This window comes from Equus asinus, chromosome 9 (assembly GCF_041296235.1).
Source record: "Equus asinus isolate D_3611 breed Donkey chromosome 9, EquAss-T2T_v2, whole genome shotgun sequence".
NCBI classification, from domain to species: domain Eukaryota; kingdom Metazoa; phylum Chordata; class Mammalia; order Perissodactyla; family Equidae; genus Equus; species Equus asinus.
This window is the reverse complement of record NC_091798.1, coordinates 8,040,745-8,061,626: the sequence shown is the minus strand read 5'-3', so window position 1 is coordinate 8,061,626 and position 20,882 is coordinate 8,040,745. Positions and strand designations below refer to the sequence as shown.

General features: G+C 55.5%; 1 protein-coding gene across 2 annotated transcripts in view; it reads left to right on the top strand.

Annotated features, from left to right (window-relative positions):
- Positions 1-1,328: 1,328 nt before the first annotated feature.
- CDHR2 (cadherin related family member 2) overlaps positions 1,329-20,882 on the top strand; it is a 35,860-nt gene continuing 16,306 nt past the window's right edge. For both annotated transcript variants that reach the window (XM_044777634.2, XM_044777633.2), the window contains exons 1-9: positions 1,329-1,469; positions 11,498-11,564; positions 11,834-11,905; positions 16,421-16,560; positions 16,707-16,760; positions 17,901-17,990; positions 19,770-19,859; positions 20,488-20,613; positions 20,706-20,852. In XM_044777634.2, the coding sequence (XP_044633569.2) occupies positions 1,365-1,469; positions 11,498-11,564; positions 11,834-11,905; positions 16,421-16,560; positions 16,707-16,760; positions 17,901-17,990; positions 19,770-19,859; positions 20,488-20,613; positions 20,706-20,852 (891 nt within the window). In that variant the 5' untranslated portion in view covers positions 1,329-1,364. The remainder of the gene's footprint in view (positions 1,470-11,497; positions 11,565-11,833; positions 11,906-16,420; positions 16,561-16,706; positions 16,761-17,900; positions 17,991-19,769; positions 19,860-20,487; positions 20,614-20,705; positions 20,853-20,882) is intronic.

Here is a 20,882-nt window from a genome sequence, read left to right as displayed (position 1 = left end):
GGTTATGACCCAGGTCATCTGAGTCCACATCCTGGCCTCTTAGCCCCAACTTCTGCCTGGCCGCCCGCCACTCCCTGAGGCTGACCCCGGGCCTGGCCTGTTGCTTAGACCTGGATCATCACAGCAGAGCCCAGTGAGCTGCCCAGGCTGCCTCGTGGCAGGCAGACAGGGCCCTTTGAGATGGGCAGGGCACCATCTGCTCACACCTGGCTCATCCAGATGCTGTTCAAAGGTCTGGGCAGGCCAGGGCACACCCTCTGGGGGCCAGAGCCATGACTCAGAGCTGCTGGCCCCAGTGGTCAGAGCAGAGGCGGAGAGCAGGGGCTCGGCGCTGTGGTCAGAGTTGGTTCCTGGCTCGGCTGTTTGCTCTCTGGGGAGGGTGTGCGGGGTCCCCTCCCTCTCTGAGCCCCAGGTTCCTTCTCTTTGGAGTGAGCGTGTTTATAACTGTACCTCCTCTCCCAGGCCATGTCAGGCATGAGGGAGACCATGATCTCAAGCTCACAGTGGGTGCTCAATAAATGCCAATTCTGACTCCTCTTGGAAGGCACCAGCACATCCTCCCCCAGGACTTCCTTGGAGCTGAGAGCGTGTTTGCATCTCGTCATCTCTTTTGGCTGCTCCAGGCCTTACTGAGTGTCCGTCCTGGACTGGGTGTCTCCCTGTCCACCCTCACAGGACTCTGTGTCTCATAGTCCAGACACAGTCAACATGGTTCAGAGATGGGCAATAACTTCCCCAGGCCACCCAGCCAGAAGAACTTGAAGCCCTTTTTCTCCTGTGTCAACACAGAGATGGTTTGGCATGTGTGGCTGGAGGAGGGAGTGGGGACTCGGACCCTGCAGCGAGGCCATTGGCGCAGCACTGGTATTGACAGCCAGCCTGGGGGCGGATGAAGCCCTAGGGGAGGCAGGTACCTCCGAGGGCCTCAGCAGAAGGAGCGACAGCAACACTAGCTGGGAGAGTGTGCATCCAAGCTCAAGGACGACCTTACTCCCTGGGGAAAATCTCGTATTTGATTGTGATGACATTTTACTAGCTACTTCCCCTGATCTAACCCCCTCGCCTTCTCCACAGGTCCACTGTCACGGAGGACTCATGGTAGGGAGGGGCCTGTGGACTGTCACCCCCTCCACGCCTCCAGCCTGCCCCGGGCTGGGCCTGGTCCCCAGGTCCTCTGGGCTCAGGCTTTCTCAGGCCCTTTCTCCTGTGGCCTGGGCCTCCAGTCCTGGGAGGACTTGGGCCCATCACCTCAGTCCTGCCCTTCTGTCCCCTCCCCAGCTGTGGTCAGCACCTGCTGAGGAACCATCCCCATCCCGGGAGGTGTGGTCTCTGGCAGGGTTAATGATTGCTCAGAGTAGGCGGAGATGGTGCCAAAGTCTGCCAGTGGCTCTGCTGCAGGCCCCAGATGGTGCCCACCTCGGCCGGCGCCGGGACCCATCTGCCGCCTCCACTGCCCCTGTGGGGCACAGGTAGGGACCGCACAGCTCAGCTGCGGCAGAGGTGCAGGGGCCTCCTGCCATGGTTAGGCACCCAGTGGGGTCGTTGGGGCCAGGGCAAGCTTTGGGGGTCCCACGAAGCTGGTGGTTGCGCTGGGCAGAGGGAGCGAGGACCGGCGCTGGGTTGGGCGGACAAGGAGCTGAGTCCCAGCAGGGCTGCAAGGCCTCAGTTTCTTCTGTGGTGCCAGGCTAATAATGCCCATACCCAGGGTTCTGATGGCTCCCCTCCTTTCCAAGTCCTGGGGGTAATTTGGACCTTCTGAAGATTCTTCACAGGATGGAAGGGAGGCAGGTCCCCCAAGGAAATGAGTCAACGTGCCTGGCCCCTTTCACAGGAGGCTTGAGGGTGTGAAGATGGGGTGGCTGAGCCAGGGGGCCCCAGACCTTGAGGAGAAAGAACTTGGCTGCGACCCACCTGCTTGGGTTCAGACCTCGGCTCTACCCTGACTCTGGGTGGGCTCTGTAAGTCCTCTGGGCCTCAGTTTCCTCGTCTGCGGAATGGGGATGGTAACGGTGCAGGGAAGAAGCTGAAGAACCCCTGAAGCAGCGCTGGGCCTGTGGTCAGTGATGGATTCCAGTGCTGTCTGCCAGCACTAGGAAGGGGTCTGCTGGGACTGACCGCAGCCTGGCCCCCAGCTCTGGCCCATTCCCAGGCCTTGACACATCCCCTCGCCTTGGCGTTCCAGGTGGAGACTCAGCTGAGAGGTGGGGCCAGGCCTGGGCCTCTTCCCTGTGGCGGAACTGCTGGGTTGGGGCATCAGGCACAAGGCGGGGGCTCAGGGAGCATTGGGATCCCACTGATGGAAACAGGATGTGACCCATGTGTGGACTTTATGGTTCTTATCCTCACTCCATTTCTCACCAGGGAAACTGAGGCCCAGAGAGGGTAAGGGCTTGCCTGGGGTGGTACAGTGAGTAACTGAAAGGCTGGAATCTGAACTGGGGCCATTTGACTCCATATCTGTCTGCTGCCAAAGCTGCCCAAGGGACGGGCACTGGAGAGGCTCTGTGCAGGGAGCCCATGCCCTCAGGGTCACATCCTTACATTAGCGCACTCTGGTTGGGCTTGTGTCTGCCCTATGGGTGCCAGTCCAGCTCCCAGGGAGTCAAGTGGAGCCCAGAACAAGGCTTGCCCCGGGACTCCTGGATCTGGAGTCAGTCTGGTCCAACACTCTGTGTCTCACTCTTGGGCACCCCCCTCTGAGCTGCTCTGAACTTCAGTTTCCTCACCTGAACCGCGGAATGGTAATTCCTACAGCTGGGGAACAGCTGTGAGTAATAAACAAGAAAGCGGAAGTGAAAGTGTGTGGTGAGCTGGAAGCGGCGGTGGTGGCTGACCCACCCACTGGGGGCCTGTGGATGAGGAGGGCCACGTCCCTCTCTGGCTGTCCTGGCAGGCCTGAGGTCTCCATTCCCAGTGGCTCCAAGTCCTAGAAAGTCTTGGAGCTGTGGGCTGTTCAGAGCTGTGGCTGATGCCTCCTCCTGCTGAGGCCGAGGAGGCAGGCTTCAGGGCTCAGGTGGGTGAGTCTCCTCCAAGTCAGAGGGGACTCCCAGGGGCCTGCGTGTTTCATGGGCTGGGGGTCCAGAAGCCACCCTGATTTGCCTCTGTGTCCTTTTTGACCCTTCACCAAGCACTTTTTAAGAGTAGGGAGAGGACAGCGGTGGGCAGAGGTAGAGGGAGTTTGGGGGAAAGGAGGTTGTAATCCCTAGAATGTAGATAGTCCTACCTTTGAGAAGGCAAACTGAGAGGCAGAGGGGGCAGGAAGAGCCCTGGGTCCAGCTGTGCAGTGACTGGGGGCTGGAAAGAGACTGTGCCTCCTTCACTCCCAGGCCTTGGCCAGGGCCGCCTGGCACAGCGGAGGCCTGGGGATGGACTGGCCTGGAGGCCCAGCCCACGGGCAACTCCACTCTCGTCTTGTTCATTTGCACCCGCTCTGTCCCCTGCCCCTGCTGGGGTACCAGCTTAGAGGCCACCAATGCCTGGACATGGCTCCACGCCTGACCTGACCTTAGAGGATGGAGAGATTTTGCACACACTCAGAAGGCAAGGGAAGGCATTCTGGGCAGAGGGGACAGCATATGCAAATGCCTGGAGGAAGGCCAACACAGGGCATGTATCAAGAACAGCAGCATTCAATGCTCTTGGATCACAGGAGGGGACGAAGGCCAGCTTGTGTGGGGAGAGAGACCCAGCCCCTCCGAGGACCTAACCTGCCAGGCCGGGGGGCCTGGGGTTCGAGCTTGGGAGTGGCTGTGCCGCTCAGGTGGGAAGGCTCACTGGTGGGGCAGGTTCATCACGTATAGTCAGGCTCTGCACATTTTCCTCAGGTGAGTGAGTCCAGAGGATAACACTCTGGACTGTGGGACTTTGATCTCATCATGATCGAATGAGCGTGTGTTTGTAAACGTCTCTGTTCAAGGAGGTGGGAAGATTGCATGAAACCCAGGCCTGAGGCGGTGCCGGAGGGAGGGGAGGCAGGACCCAGCAGGGGATAGCACTGGACAGGGAGTCTGAGGGGTGGGCCCAGCTCTGCCCTGACTGGCTCAGGGTGCTGGGCGGGAGCTGGGCATAAAGGGGGCTGCCGACCCATCTCTTCCTTCCAGAGAGGTGGTGAGGTCCAGACGCAGGGGAAGGACTTTGTGTGCGCCACACACAAATGTAAAGGGCCATCGTGCTGCTCTGAGGACAGGTCAGCGGGCTTCCTGGCCCCTGGAGAATGGAGGGCAGAAGTTGGAAGAAACTTCAGTGAGTGATGAGTGTCGCTGGGTGTAGGATGGGGCCGGAGGTGGTGGGAGCCTACGGAATAAAGCTCCTGGGTAAGGTCGCTCTCCCCCCACCTCAAGCCTGGGGCTCTGTGCGGCCTGTGGGGAAGAGAAAACCAGACTTCCGGCTCTGGGTTCTGACCCCGTTACTGACTGGGTCACGTCTCTTCCTCTCCGGGACCACAGTGTGCTGAGGACTAAGTGGTAATGGGTGCAAAGTGCCAGCCCCAGCACGCTGCCACCCTTGGCAGCTCCCTTCCCCTCGGGACTGGATGGAGGGCAGGAGTCTCCTGTCTGCGCAGCTGCACTGAGGCGGACTTTGTCACAGCGAGGAGCACACCTTGCATCCCTGTGGCTACACACTTCATGACTAACTATCCTATGGCTCTGACTCACCTCCAAAGGAGGAGAAGTGAGAGAAGAAAGAGGTCATGGGGGTCCGTCTAAGGCCACACCCCGAGGGGTCGCCCAGACTAGCCGCGTCCAGCCAGTATGGAAGGGCCCTGGATTTTGCTCACATGGTGGACGCCAGCAGTCTGCCGTCACCACCACCACTGCCCAGCTCCATCTGCATCTCCGCTGTCAGCCCGCCGCCATCACCATCTCTACCCACAACCATCACCACCAGCAGCTCTACCTGCGTCCCTACCCTCGTCATCACAAACGTTATCAGTGTGTCCACCCGCACCTCATCACCACTCCCACGGTCATCCCTACCCCCAACTGAACCGCTGACCCTGTCCCGAACCCCACCTTCACGATCAGCTCCAGGGCTGCCTCTGTCACTGCACTTGACCCCAACTGCATCACACCAGCACCTCCCTCAGCGTCGCATCTCCACAGCATAACCTCCATCTCACTGAGGGCTGCGGCTCACCCCTCCTGATTCTGAGGACTGGAGAGATTAATTCCTGTCAAGCAACCAGCTCCAGCTGCGTTTCCCAACCTCGCCGAGCGTAGCCCTGCTGTCCAGCATGTGGGCTGTCCCCAGCTATCATCCCTGGGGACCTTTGCAAGCCAGCAGTTTTCATAGCTGCTTCCCAAGGGGCCCTGGCTGGAGTCACACTGCAGGCAGTGACCAGAAATACAGTCCCTGGCTTCATCCACACCCAGCCCCACCTTGCTCTGACCTCTATATTCAACTCAGAGCATGGGTGTGATGCTGGGCACAGGGGAGAGCCAGCAGCAGTTTCCATGGTAACCGCACCAGGAGTAGCAATCAGGAGGCGCAGATGACCCTACAAGATGCTGAAGGAAGGGATTTGTATTTGCTGAGCACCTACAGTGTGCCAGGTGCTGAGCTGGCACGTTCTGTTCTCATTCACTGCCCCCACCCTCATCACTTGTCAGAGTTAACGCTCCCGTCTGACAGATGATGAAACACACTCAGAGAAGGGCAGTGAGTTGCCCAGCGAGACTCCACGGCTTCTCAGCTCCTTAAACACAGCAAGGCTCTTGCCTCTCTGACCCGTACGTTCCCCATCTGTAAGGTGGGTGCAGTGGCTGCTACCACGAAGTGTTCTTGCTGGTGTTGGACAGTGCCCAGCTCGGTGTCAGGCACGCGGTAGGGGTTTCTCACATGGCAGCTGTTGCTGTTGGTCGCCATCATGTCTAACGGCTGCCAACGTTCTGCTGAGGGCTTGGCTCGCACCTTTCTTCACTGTCCCCTCGGGCCCCATGTTATGTTTACTTCCATTTTTCATGATTATAAATAACCACTTATGATGAACAATTTTCTACAAAACGTTTCCTTATTTTAGGTTAGTTGGGTTACTAGGTCAAATGTTTTGAAAGTGTTGGGTCCACAGCTGACCTGGGGTTTTCCTCTCCCGCTGGAGCCCTGGGCGAGGGCGAAGGCGGCAGCCTTCCCTCTGTGCACAAGAGAGCCCCAGGGAAGGTCGTTCAGAAAAGTAAATTAGTCCCTGTCACTCCTCACGCTATCAAAGTCATACGGATATTTAATGCAAAATTATCAAATGATACTACAAGGTTTATAGCAAAAAACAGCCTCTGAGCTGCTTTTTTACCACCCTTTTGTTTGATTGCTTTGGGATTCTCTGTCTGTCATCGTGCATAGTTTTCCACAATCTGTCGTGTTTGCCCATTTCTGTGGTGTAAATACTTCCACCCTAGCTGATTTCTTCTTTCTTTCTTTTTTTTTTTGCTGAGGAAGATTTGCTCTGAGCTAACATCCATTGCCAATCTTCCTCTTTTTTTCCTTTTTTACATGAGCTCTTGCCACAGTATGGCCAGCAACAAACGAGTGGTATAGGCCTGCGCCTGGGAACTGAACCCGGGCCACTGAAGTGGAGCACACCAAACTTAATCACTAGGCCACCAAGGCTGGCCCCATCCTAACTGATTTCAAGCTACTAACATAACATCAATCAGCTTGCAAAATTCCTCCCAATTTGGCAATTTTCTGTAGCAGGTCCAGCATGCTGCCATCTCTGTTTTCCCATCAATGTCTGATGACCCCTGGCTGGCTGTTCATAAAGAAGAACAAGGCTCTAAACAGCTGACAGGGGGCCCTGGGTTGTGTGTGTGTGTGGGGAGGGCTCATCTCCTAGAGGCCACGCCATAAAGTGGTCCACTGGAGGCCCCCACATTTCGGAATCTGTGGGGATTTTCCTTGGGCAAGCCAGTTTCCTCCATTTTTCATTTCTGATTGTTGGGGGAGATGTCACATCATCGCCAGGGCTCTTGAGACTGAGGGCGGAGAGGGTTGAATGTGCCATCTTTCACTTAGCCCTCCGTTTTGCTGTGTCCATCAAGCGTCCCTGAGTCCAGATCTCTGACTCAACCTCTCCAGGAAGTCGCCTCCAGGTGCTCCAGGGTGGGGGTGGGGTGGGGCAGGGGGAGGGAAGAGGCATCTGGGAGTCTAATTGCTTCTCATGCAAACTTTCAACCGGGTTTTCCTGCTTTCAGGCCACCCCACCCTCTACTTTCAGAAGGTTCTAGAACCTTCAATCCTTCAGCCTTGCTGGGGTTTGGAGCTGGTTTCCTGTGCGTGCTCCCTACCCCTATCCCTTCTCTGGTTTTAAGCATCATTATCTTGCTGAGTTGATCATCTCGTATCATTTCTTTCCAACTTCTAAGATCTTTACCGTCATTTTAGTGGGGTTTCAAGAGGGAGGAGGAAGTGGAGATAAATGGTGAGTCGTCCTTGTTTACCAGGAAGCTCCCTCCTCCACCCCTCACACAGGCCCTCTTCTCATCCCTCAGGCCTCTGCTAACACGTCCCCCTAGAGACTCCACCTCTCTGTCCCCTTGTCCACTGCTGCATAACAGACTGCCCCAAGACTCAGGCAAAGAGCACAGTCATCCTTCAGTGGGCTCAGCAGCCCACATTTGGGCAGGGCTCAGCAGGAACGGCTTGTCTGGAGGCGGAGGGTCATTTTGGAATGGCTCCCTCACATGGCTTACTCACATGGGCGGGAGCTCAGCTGGGCTGTGGGCCAGGGCCTCAGCTCCTCTCTGCACAAACCTCTTCTAGGGGCTGCTTGGGCTTCCTCATAGCATGGCTGCTAAGTTCTGAGAGTGAGGGGAAACTGCGGGTGTCTTGAGGCCTGGGGCTGGGAGCTAGCCCAGCATTTCTGGTGCCGCCTTCCATTGCTCAGTCACAGGGCCTGCCCAGATGTCTTAATTGTAAAACATCTTAATTGTAAAACATGTAATGGAGATGACTGAGTGATGACAGCGGAGAGACTAAGGCCATTGAAAGGAGATTTTTATTATTCACAGTCCCTACGGGAAGGGGCACACCTCACCATGCGGGACCAATGAGGAAGCACCAGGTTTGGTCAGGAAGCAGAAGGAGCGAGGGAATGCAGGACCCACCGCCTTTATTGCCTTTTCTGTGGGAGAGAAGCTGCAGGTTGAGCAGCTGAGCAAGCTTTAGTATTGGATAGTGTGACTAATCTTGGCAGGCTGTAGGGGTCGTCCTCAGATGTCCAGTGCCTGGCTCTGGGGTGATGTAGGGCAGAGGAATGTTGGCTGGGCGTGTGAGAGTCAGATGAAGGAGGTGCTGGGGGTACGGGCACGGACTGGTTGGTCTGCATATGAGAGGAATGTTTGCAGGCCAGTCGTTTGCCATCTCTAAGAGTTATCCAGCCCTGGGAGGGGCAGTCGCCCCAGCCAGCAGGGCCCCGAGGTGTCAAAGCATCATAAAGTACAGGAAATAAAAACATGATGAATGCACCAGATTCGAGGGAGCAGTCCTCATCTCTTGCCGGCGCGGACTGTCAAAAAGCATGCAGCCTTCTTTATCTGCCACACTGCCTAGAGTCGCGTCCCTCTTTATCCTCCCATGACACCCCCATTCCCTTCCTTCCTAGCGCTCTGCAGTAAGCAGCTACACCGTACAGAGGGTCTGTCTTCTTCATGAAGCCGGGAGCCCAGTGGAGGCAGCACCTAGACTCTCTTGCTCATCGTATCCCCAGTGCTGGGAACAAGGTCTTGCCCACGGTGGACCATGGGCACCCACGACACATTCATGCAGGAATGACTGAGCGAATCAGGGTACTCAGCACATGGTAGTGCTCAGGAGATGTCAGCGGATATTGAAAATTATCAACCCTCCTGATCGCCCTGTGTTTCCCAGCAGGTCTGGGGAAACTGGGGCAAGGACCACTCTGGGTTAAAAGGGGAAGGCTGGTGCTGGAACTTCCGGGCGGGTGGAGACAGGCCAAGTGCAGGAGGTGGGGGTCAGACTGGAGCCAGCGGACACTGACCAAGAGGGGGCCTGTGAGATGACCCAGCCTGGCCAGGACAGAGTCTGGGAGAAGAGAAGGGTGAGGTGTGGGGACTCCAAGCATGAAAGGGATGGGAGACAGACATTCTTTCCTCCATCGTAATTGCCAACATTTATTACTCAGTGACTGTGAGCCAGGCGCTGCTTAAGCTTCACACAAACCCTGTGGTGTAGGTGCTATTATTATTCCCATTTTACAGATGGGAAAACTGAGGCCCAGAGAGGTTAAGTTACTTGCCCAATATTACCCTGGACCAGCAGCCAAGCTCTCTGGCCCACATACTGAGCCATGAGGCTCTGCCCCATCTCACAGGTGTTCCACATCAGTCCACTGGGGTTACCGTGATTCCCTGGCTTATTCATTCATCCATTCATTTCAGAAATGAGCCTGCACTGGGCTCAGCCCTGGGCTTGGTGCTGGGGTCAGAGATGAAGCAGATCTGGACCTGGCCCTCACATGTCTCCTGGTCTGGTAGGAGAGGCCGATCTGCAAAGAGGTCATGAGTGCTGAGAGCTACAGAGGTTACACTGGAATCTGAGCAAGGTCCTGTGTGGTTACTATGGATGGACGGTGAAGGAGCCACTTCTTCCTGCAGCAGTACTGAGAGGGTGGCTGGACAGAAGGTGACGCTGGAGCTGCTTACCAGGCAGCAAGGCATTCCAGAAAGAGGGAACTGCATGTGCAAAGGCCCAGCAGTGAGGGAAAGCAGAGTGAGCCTGTGGGCGTGTGAAGCGTGAGGAGAGTGAAGCAGGATGTGGTTAGAGATGAAGCTGGGGAGGGTGGCAGAGGTCAGGGCACGGAAGGTCTGTGGAAGCCCTTTTATGGAGTTCGGACTCTGGCAACGGGGAGCCATTAAAGGGTTTTGGGCAGGAGAGGGAGGTCATTAGATGGGTGAGGAAGGATTATTTTGGCTGAGCAGGCTGAGTTAGAGAGACTGAAGGGGAGGAGACCTCGAGGAGGGCTGAGCCAGGGGAGAGAGGGTGACTGCTGTGGGATGGAGAGATGCTGGCAAACCAGAGAGAAATATAGAAGGCGACGTGGACTGGCCGTGGGCATTGTGGAGATGGGGAGTCAGGGGTGACCTGGGGAAGTGGGTGCATCTCTGAGGGGGACTTGGGAGGAGGGGCAGGTGGTGCTGGAGAGAGGAGGTCTGGTGTCCAGCCTTCATGGCCAAGGCCCTGGCAGCCAGGCTCTCTCCTCCTTCCTTCTCTGCCCCCAGGCCCCGTCTTAGAGAGTCTGCAGTGGGTTGGGCTCCTTGCCTCTTGGTTCCCTGCGGCTCTGGGGCCAGGCTTCTCTGGGAAACAGCCGCCAGCCTCGGACGCTGGGGCGGGAGGGAAGGGGCATGGAGGGGGAGCTGCCGGAGCAGGAGCCAGGAGGGTGCTGGGCAGCCTCTGTGTTCCTTTGTTTCCTTTGAACCTTGAATTTAATGTCTCTCTGGGAAAGTTAATACGTTCACTCAGCACAAAGTCCAAAAGATACAGCAGAGGATGCAGTAAAGAGGCCCTTCTTACCGAATGATCGCAGAGGAGTAAGTGTGCAGAACACTTCCTTGACAGAGAGCAAGAAACGAGACATTTGCAGGACTCCTGCTTGCCTCCTTTCTTTGGTGTCACCTATCAGTTGTCTTTTGGGATGAAAAGCCTTGGGGTTTCAGGTATCCCTCAGTGACAGTGAATCAAAGTCCTCATTTTCCCCTTTTCCTGGATAAAGGACAGCTTGCAACATAGGATGATCAAGATGACTGATCCAGGTAGAGTTTTCCAAGGGTCCCTGCCCATCTCTCAATCAACAAGAGCAGCACAGAGCCCTTCCCAAACTGACTTGCTCAGGGAACCCTTCTGCTGTGGGGTGTCTGGCAAAGCAAGGTTCCACGGAGCAGACTTTGAGAAAGGCTGCAAAGGCAGCTATGAAATGTGTCAGCAAGTGGGACAAAGAACCCTGCCCACCCACAGTCTCTCGATGGGACTGGACAGGTCACAGTCCCTCTCCAGGCCCCTGATTGTGAAGGATGCTATTAGCTGGGGCACTTTAAACAGGGATGGGAGGGGAGCCGTTGAGGGGATGAATTCTGGAGTCCAGAAGACCTGTTTGGAGCAGGTCTTCCTTTGATTCTCTGTGCAGCCTCAGGCAAGCACCTTACGCGCTCAGCCTCGGTTTCTCAGCAGCCGCCTCACAGTTGTGGGAACAACAAGATGACGTGTGTAATGTGCTCGGGTCAGTGCAGCTACACAGTGGGTACTGAGCTCTGGGGTCGGGCTCAGGGTCGGTCAGGCTGGGGTTCTGGACCAGGCTCAGCTACACCGCCCGCCCCCCATTCCTCCTGACTCCCCCGACTCTGGCACATCTGGAAAGTGGCAGTTTGATAGGGGCCTGGGTGAGAGCCCTGAGTGGTGCTGGGGGTGGGCCTGGGTCAGACTTAGACAGATGGGGGTCTGCCAAAGGAGAAGAGGGTGCCGAGCCCTTCCCTGACGCCTCTTCCCCCAGGTCCCTCCAGACGTGATGGCGAGGCCGTGGCTGTCCTGCCTCCTGCTTCCTGCCCTCGTGGTGACTGGTGGGTGCCTCCCTTTCCCCAGAGCAACACTAACTTGGGAACCCTCGGTAGGATCCTCCAGAAAGGAGCGGTTCTTCCTCGTCAGCAAACACCCAGCTCCCTGGCCCCGCCCTGGCTTGGCTGCCCAGGGGTCCCAGGGAGGAATCAGGTCCAGGCAGGAGAGCTGGGCTGCAAGTGGGCCTGTGGGACTGGGGTGGGTGCCTCTGGGGCAGGTAGGGGGCAGGCTTTGCACGGCTGTCCAGATGTTCCAGCGCTCTGTGTCCCTACAGTGGCAGCCAACGTGGCCCCGATGTTCCTGAGCAACATGACGACAGTGAATCTACCTGAGGACCTGCCAGTGGGTGCGTACTGTCCCTATGCCCAGACCCTGCTAGGCCCGTACCCACGAGAGGCTCCCAGGGGCTCCCACGTGGGCTTGCTCCCCGCCCCTGCAGCTCCATGGCTCGTGGTGGGGCAAAGGTGACCTGGAGGGAGTTTGTTCCAGAAGTTTCTTTTCTGCTTTTCAGCCTTTGGGTCAAGGGCCCTCACACAGCATCTCCTGTTTCCCGTCTCTTTAGTCTTTCCGATTTCCCCGAGGAGGAAGTATCCATTTGGTTCCATTACTTCTCTTCACCTTCTGCCCTGCTAATCTCCCTCTACTCCTGCTCTTTTTTCCGAACAGAGCGAGCAGGCTCCGGCTGGGAGCCTTTCGCGCGTCCCACTGGAAGTTGACACCTTCCCTTGGCTTGTAGTCCTCCATTTATAGAGTTACTTTCTGTCTGTGGCAAGGGAGATGAGTTTTCCATCGACAGCAACCATCTAAAGTTGGCTTTTAAGAAAAAGTGTTTACATGAGATAATGAGTTGACTGAAAGAAGGGCCCTGAGTCCCTGACGCGGGTGTGGTGAGACTGGCCGGGCACGGGAATGGACGCATTTGGGAACACTGTTCAGGGTGAAGCCACAGGGACTGGAGATCAAATTCCCAGCAGGCAGGATATGGGTTGGGGAAGCAGAAACAATAGATGCCTGTATTCACTGGGGTATGGGGTCAGCCATGCCTAACAGAGACCCCAAATAACAGGTGTGAATGAGGTCACATTTTGTCGTGATCTCACAGAGCCGTCCAGAGCAGCAAGGCCCGGGCTGTGGGAGTCTGTTCCATCAGGCTGTTCTCTATGCTTCTGGGGTCAGGCACCCTCCTTCTATCTCCAGGCCGTGGCTTCACTAGGGCGGGGCCCTCATCCGTGGGTCCAAGATGGTTTCTCCACAGCTTGTTCCTGGAGCAGCGGGAGAGGGAGAGAGGCGGAGGGGGGACGGCTCCTCGCTTTGTCATAAGGACAGGCTCCAGATTCCACACCTGCTACTTCTGCTCACATTGCACTGGCCAGAACGGAGCCACGTGCCACACCTTGCAACGAGGGCACCTATGAAATGAGGTCCCTATTCTGTTCAGCCATGTGCCTAGCTCAAGATCCGGGGTTATGTAGTCCGAGAAAAAGGGGGACGTGAACATGGAGGACAGCTGACAGTCTTTGCTGCAGCATCAGAATTGGGATCCCACATACCTAAAGCTACCAGATGAAGCAAGAGACTGCACCCAAGAAGGTGGCACCCAAAGTCTGCCCTGGGATTCAGGAGTCTGGGTCTGGGTGCACGAGGAAAGGAGGAGCCACGGGCTTTGCCACCACGGAGGCCACGTCCATTTGGATGTGGCTGCTTGTTAAGGGTTATATTAACAAAGGTTTAGAGCAGGTGGCAGTCTCACTACACTCTGAGTTGGCACAATCTTGCCTGCAGGGCAGAGCTGAGGGTAAACTGCCATCTATGAACGTTCTTTGTAGAACAGAGAAGTAGCACATACATGTTAATGATATTTTACGCCTACAGTTTCCTAGCTGTTTGGTCACAGATAAACACACACGTACCTCCTAACGAATGTCACAGACATGTGTAACCCAGATGCCCTCAGGATCTCCATTCTACCAGGTAACCTTTAGTGTCAGGTCTGGTCTCGGCCAGACCACATGCGGGAGGGGCTTCTCATAACCACAGGTCCCCTCTGCGGGTCTTCTGGAACCAACGAGCAATTTCCCCCTTCCTGAGGTGAATTCTACAGTTCTCTTGAGATGTGAAAGCATTTTCAGTCAGATTTTTAAAAATATGTTATTTAGACTTTTTATTTTGAAGTATAAGATACTTACAGAAAAGCACACTGAATTATCGCATGTAACCGCCCGGGAGCAGCCCCTCTCTCGCCCCTGCCACTCACGCCCCGTCCTTTCTCGCCGGCTCGAGACCCGTTTTCCTGACGCTAACACTGTATAATAGTTTAGTTTTGTCAGGCAGACTTTAAAAAATGTTTATTTTTATGGTATTTTAAATATCAAATTTGAGTTTAGTGACAAACATACAATTCTTAATATACAGAGACCTAAAATGTGTCCTTTATTTTTGTAGCTCTTATTGGTTTGTTACATTTAATTTTTTTCAGACAAACTTTTTTTTAATTAATGTTATGATAGATTACAGCCTTGTGAGATTTCAGTTGTACATTATTGTTAGTCATGTTGTGGGTACCCCACTTCCCCCTTTGTGCCCTCCCCCAACCCCCCTTTTCCCTGGTAACCACCGATCAGATCTCCTTGTCAATATGTTAACTTCCACCTATGAGTGGAGTCATATAGAGTTCATCTTTCTCTGACTGGCTTATTTCGCTTAACATAATACCCTCGAGGTCCATCCACGTTGTTTTCAGACAAACTTTTGAAAAAGCGTTTCCTCCTTGATCTAGTCCCGGACAAACTCATACAGAGGAGGACCCACACACCCACTCGCCTCCCGTATTTCCTTAGCTGCGAGGGCCACATCTATCTGCATTCTGGCATTTCTGAATTGGGGTGTGTCTTACAATTGAGAGAGTCACTTAACACAGAGGGACCCCCCCACCGCCCCAAGCAGCCATTAAATTGACAGTGTCTTGCAACCAAGGACAGAATGCAGGCACCCATGTCTTTTTAGCAGGACCCTGGCCCAGTGGTCTTTCCAGAGGAGGGGACCTCAGTGGAGAGGGACTGTGACCAAGCTTTCCAAGGAATTGTGGGAGGAGCTGGCACTGTTTGATCAAAGAGCAGATTCCAGGCCTGCTGCTGAGCCCATCCCTGAAGGGGGGTCATGGGCACGGGGGGGCCGGCTGGTTCCCTGAGACCCTCAGACTGGGCACCAGGCCCCATGACCGCATGTGACTTTTGTGGCACTTCAGCCTTCGTGGGCCCCTTCCTCCAGAAAAATATGTTAAAAGTGTATTTTATGACTGCATTGGCAGAAAGACAAATACCATGCAGGCTGGATCATAATTTTTTCCTTCTGATTTTTTTACCATTTTTTTAATTGAGGTATAATCGACACATAACGTTATATTGGTTTCAGGTGTACAGCATAATAACTCGATATTTATATATTGCAAAATCATCGCCACAATAGGTCTAGTTAACATTCCCTCAGCATACGTAGTTACGTATTTTTTTCTCTCATGATGAAACTTCTAAGATCTACTCTCTTAGCGACTTTCCAATATGCAGCACAGTACTAACGATGGTCTCCATGCTGGACCCCACATCCCCAGGACCTGTTTACCTTATGACTGGAAGCTTGTACCTTTGACCCCTTCTCCCATTTCCCCAGCCCCCACCCTCACCTCTGTGCCCACCAATCTGTTCTCTCTACCCATGAGCTCAGTTTTTTTTTGATTCCACATATAAGTGAGACCAAACAGTACTTGTCTCTCTCTGGCTTATTTCACTTAACATAATACCCTGAAGCTCCATCCATGTTGTTGCAAATGGCAGGATTTCCTTCTTTTTTATGGCTGAATAATATTCCTCTCTGTGCGTGTGTGTGTGTGTGTGTGTGTGTGTGTGTGTGTGTGTGTGTGTGGGGTACATCTTCTTTATCCATTAATCTGATGAGGGACATTTAGGTTGTTTCCATGTCTTGGCTCTTCTGATTTTAAAAGAAATTAAACATTCTTGTGGGCCCTGGGCACTGCACCTCCTGGGCAGGACAGACGAGGCCCTCGGGGACCCATGGGTGGGAGTTCTGAGAAGCAGGTTTTGATGAACAGCTGTCCAGCAACGGAAGGGGGACTTGAGGGGGAGTAAGTTCCGGCGGTGGAGGTGGCCGAGCAGAGGCTGGATGTGGTAAAGGAGGTGAAGCTGGGGGAGCAGGCGTGGGTTTGATGAGTCTGTAAAAAGTTCCTTTCACGCTGGAGAGTCGATGACCTTGGGATTTTCAAGAGCCCAACACGTCCTTGGCCCTGCTCTGCCCGGGGCGTGCAGCGGGAGCCAGGGCTCCTGGGAGGCCAGCAGCAGAAGCTGCTTTGGCTCTCTTGAGCAGAGAGAGTGTCTGGCAGCCCTGGACAAGCTCTCGGGGGGAAGGGAAGGCTGAGAAGAGGCACAGGCACCTCCAGAGGGTCTTCAGGGGCCCCCACCCTGGGATGTACCCAGCTGCTGCAGTGGGCACATTAACGTCAACCATCTTTGGTCTTCTCTCAGTGAATTCCAGGACGGCAGGTCCAGGGGCTGGCCAGGGTAGGGGGAGATGCCTCAGTCACAGCCCGCCCTCCTGCTTCCGGTACAGCTGGGGTGGTCCCCCAAGGGAAATCAGCATGCTGTTATCAAAAGGCCTCTGTGTGGGTACTGAGTGACAACAACCAGATCTGATGCCCACGACCACAGGAGCTGGAGCCCTGGGGGCTGGGGAAGGCCCAGATTTCCTGCACAGAGAAGTCAGACCCCCTAGCCCTGCCTTGTGGGCAGCTCGGCCAGGCCATGCTGGAAGAGGTGGCATGGACCCTGGGCATTCCCTGTCCCGTCTGCAGGTGCTGAGGCCTTCTGGTTGATGGCTGAGGACCTGGATCAGGACCCTCTGACCTACGGGATTAGTGGCCCCAATGCCTATTTCTTCACTGTCACCAGTGCCACTGGGGAAGTGAAGCTGGCCAGCCCTCTGGACTACGAGGTAAAGGGCAGCATCCTGGGTGGCGCTGTGAGAGGGAAGGGGAGATGGGGAGGGCTCTAGAGCCAGTGTCCTGGTGGTGACGCCCTGCCCGTTCTCCCACTCGGAGCGGGGGTTCACCACATGCCCGTTCTCTCTGCCCACTGCAGACGCAATTCTCGTTACTCATCACCATCTCTGTGAGCGACGGTCACAACAACCCAGTGAGTCAAAGTGGGGAGGGGAGGGTGGTCCAGGGATCGGAGAGCAGGGGGCTGGGGGCCACTCCCAACTGTGTCCCCCGCCTCAAATAAGCAGAGAGGCCCAGTTAACAAAAAATGAATTTAATGTTTATTTTTCTCAAAATTATACGGGGCGGTGGTGTAGTGGTTAAGTCTGGCATATTCTGCTTCAGTGGCCCGGGGTTTGCCAGTTCAGATCCTGGGTGTGGACCTACCACACTCATCAACCATGCTGTGGGGGCAACCCACATATGCAGTGGGGAAAGATTGGCGCAGATGTTAGCTCAGTGCTAATCTTCCTCAAGCAAAAGAAAAAAAGGAAGATTAGCAACAGATGTTAGCTCAGGGTGCATCTTCCCCAGCAAAAAAAAAAAGAAATCATTTTAATTACTTGGATATTCATGAGTACCTCCTCATTATAAACATGTCAAAAATTGCAAAAGAAGCTCCTGTCCCCTTGGGCAGCCCCTCCCAGCCTTCTCCCTGCTGAAGTGTCCACTGTCACTGTGTTCTTTCATACCCCTGGCTAAGTATTCACGTATATGCATCCACAAAAGAAAGAGCATAGTTTTCTGTGCATTTTCTGATACTCAAATGGGATCCTACTGTACACATCATCTTAAGCTGCCTTGTCACTCAAGAGTCGCTTTGGCGCTCTTTCTGGGTCTGTACCTGAGCCCCTGTTTCTCATGCTGTCTGGTCGGGCGTGGGGCACACCGTGGGGCTCCAGCTGGCCTCCTCTGGTGCACACTTAGGTTGCCCACAGCTTTACATTATGCCAAACAAGGTACATGAGCATTCTTATACCGGGACAGGCACATGTTAGATTTTTTAAAAAATGACCTAATGATGTCAGCAACTTACTCTCAAATGGTTCAGTAAACATGTGGAGAGAGAGAGAAACCAAACAATGGGGAAGCCTGGACAAAGGGGATTGCGAGGTCTTTGCACTATCCTTGCAGCTCTTCTGGTGTTTGAAGTTGAATCCAATAAAAAGTTGCCCCAAAAGTTGCCTAATCCTCCGCCAAGAAGCCCGGCCTACTTGCTGCCCCGTCGGACGCTCTGCCCTGTTTTCTCCAGTGCCCACATTTTCTGGGCTCACTGGGGCTTTTCCGCCTGCAGGTGCAGAAGGAAATGTACGTGATCGTGGAGGACAGAAATGACAATGCCCCCGTTTTCCAGAATACCGGCTTCTCCACCAGCATCAATGAGGTAACATCTGCCTTCACAGGGCGTCTGTGTGTGAGGCGGGCATCCCAGAATCTCTTCTGAGTGAGAAGGCCAGCAGGGGATCCAGGATGGGGAGAAGCACCTCCTAGAAGGAGCAGCTGCAGGAACCAAATTCAGGGGGAACGTAACCCCATGAACAATAGTTACAGCAACATTTTGCAATCAACCAATCAGACTGGATTGGAATTCTTTCAATTGAGAAAGCAAAATTTAAAAAAAAGGAATTGATTCTCTCATGCATCTGAAAAATCTAGAAATATGTTTAACTTCAGGCATGGCTGGATCTAGGTACCCAAGCCGTGTCATCAAGAAGAGATTTCCTTTCACCTTTCACTTCTGTTTCTTTCACTGCCCCCATCCTGAGGTAGGGGGCATTTCTCCCTTGTGATGACAAAAGTTGCCCCCAACAGCTCCAGGCTCACATCCCACCAGCTCTACAACTTCAACACAGATTCTCTCTCAGTGGTCCCAATCAAAACTCCAGGGCTGAATTTCATTGGCCCATTTTGGGTCATGTGCCCATCAATCTAGGGGTGTGGAACACTCTGATTGGCTAGGTCTGCATCATGGGCTTTCCCCTCTAGCAAGTAAGGGCAGCCCCACTGGAACTGTATGGGAGGGAGAAAGTTCCCATGGCCCCTGAGCAGCAAACACAACACCACTCCTGGACCTTCATTACCATGTGGCTTCGAAGCCCCTTGGGTGTGGGGCCCCCCAGGCCAGACACGAGGCTGGTGAGGTCCAGACAGCCGCTCTGACGGAGCACCTACGCAGAGCCAGGGCGCCGGTGCCGAGGACACATGGTGAACAAGCCAGACCTGTGGCGACCCTCAGTAGCTGACGTCCTAGTGAAGCGCACAGACAACAATCAATGAAACATTAAAGAAACAGGATATTTCAGATGGTGTTGAGCTCCAGGAAGAGCAAAAAACAGGGCAAAGTGAGAGACAGTGACGGGGGGGGGGGTGCTTCAGGTTGAGCAGTCAGGACAGCCTTCTCTGAGTAGGTGACGACATCTAAGCCGAGACCTATATGGCAGGAAGGAGCCAGGCTGGGATGCTCCAGGAAAAGGATGTTCCAGGCAGGGGAACAGCAGATGTAAAGGCTCTGAGTTGGAGATGAGCCTGGAGCATTCACGGCATAGCCAGGAAGCCAGTATGAATGGGGGGGGGGGGGGGGGCAGGGAGGGGAGGGGTGGGCAGCGACCTGACTGCAGAGGGCCGTGGAGGCTGTCTGGCCTGTATTCGTGGAATGGGGGAGCCATGGGAGGATTTTTAGCACAAGAGTGATGTGGTCCGATTCATGATTTTCAAAGATCTCTTTGGCACCACGCGGAAACAGTGAGGGTGTAGACAGAAATGGCAGGGCCAGGTCTCAGGGGGCAAAGGCCTCCCCATAGAACCTTCCAGCTCTGCAGGGTGCTGTCTGGAAGCTACTGCTGTAAGCTACAGAGAACCCACAGGGATGTCCGAGCAGAGAAGTGGCACGTCCTGGGGTCTGGAACGACGGCTCCTCCGGGTCCTGAGGGGCTCTGAAAATCAGCCGCCAGCTCAGGGGCGGGGAGGCTGCGTGGGAGAGGAGCAGGCTGCCCCGCGAGGCCCAGCCCAGGTGGGAAGGCAAGGGCTCGGAGCAGGCCCCGGAAGGCGCGTCGTTATCCCGCAGTACGACGGCTGGGGAGCCGAAGCTCAGGGAGGGGCGTGACGCGGGCGGGGCGGAGATGGAAATGGACTGGAGCTCAAGGTGACAAGTCCCTCGTTGCAGACCCTGCCGGTCGGCTCCCTGGTGTTCTCCGTGCTGGCCGTGGACAAGGACACGGGGTCGGCGGGCGCCGTGGTGTACTCCATAGAGCAGGTGAGCGCGCGCGAGGCCGCGGGCCGCGGGGCCCCGCGCTCCTCACCGCCACCAGGGGGCAGCATCCCGCACGCAACCCGCAGGGACCTCGAGGGCGGGGCCGGGACGGCGGCTCTGCCGGGCCCAGCCCTGGTCCCCAAGGCTTCCGCGGGCCCCTCCGGACCTCACTTGGCCCAGCTGCCTATGGAGGGACTGGACCCTTCTGTCCACCCTCTTGTCCCGGGCACTGTCAGGGTCCTTGCCGAGTTCGTGTCACATCACCTGGTGGCTGACGCACTCCTGGCTTCACAGAAGAGAAAATCGAGGCTCAGAGAAGCCCAGGGTCTTGTCCAAGGTCACACAGACAATAGGGGTGTGATCCCAGTCCTCATGAAGACAAACTTGCTGGCCGTGGCCCCCGTCTACTGAGTGCCCACTACATGCCTGACACATACCTTAGCTCATTCGACCCTCCTTTTAACCCACCAAGGCGACATCCGAGCCCACTTCCCAGAGGTGGAAACCGAGGCTCAGAGAGGTTATGTGACCTGGTGAGGGTGGCAGGGCTGGTCCAGGGCAGGGCTGGAATTCGCCCCCAGGTCTCTCGGGGCAGGGCCGTCGGGCCGAGCCTCACTGTGCTGTGCCTCAGGTCATCCCCAGCACCGGGGACAGCAAGCACCTCTTTGAGATCCTGCCCAACGGCTCCATCATTCTCAACGGCAGCCTCAGCTACAACAACAAGAGCGCCTTCTATCAGCTGGAGCTGAAGGCCTGTGTGAGTGGGGCGCGGTCGGGGGCGGGGGCGCGGGGCGCGGGCGGGGCCGCGGGCGGGGCCACGGCCGGGCTCACCGCGCGGTCTCCCCGCAGGACTCCGGCGGCCTGTACAACAACAGCTTCGTCATCCAGTGCTCCCTGCCTGTCTTCCTGTCCGTCTCTGTGGTCGACCAGCCCGACCTGGACCCCCAGTTTGTGAGGGAGTTTTACTCGGCCTCTGTGGCCGAGGACGCACCCCAGGTGTGCTGGGGGACACAGGGCGGCCCTGGG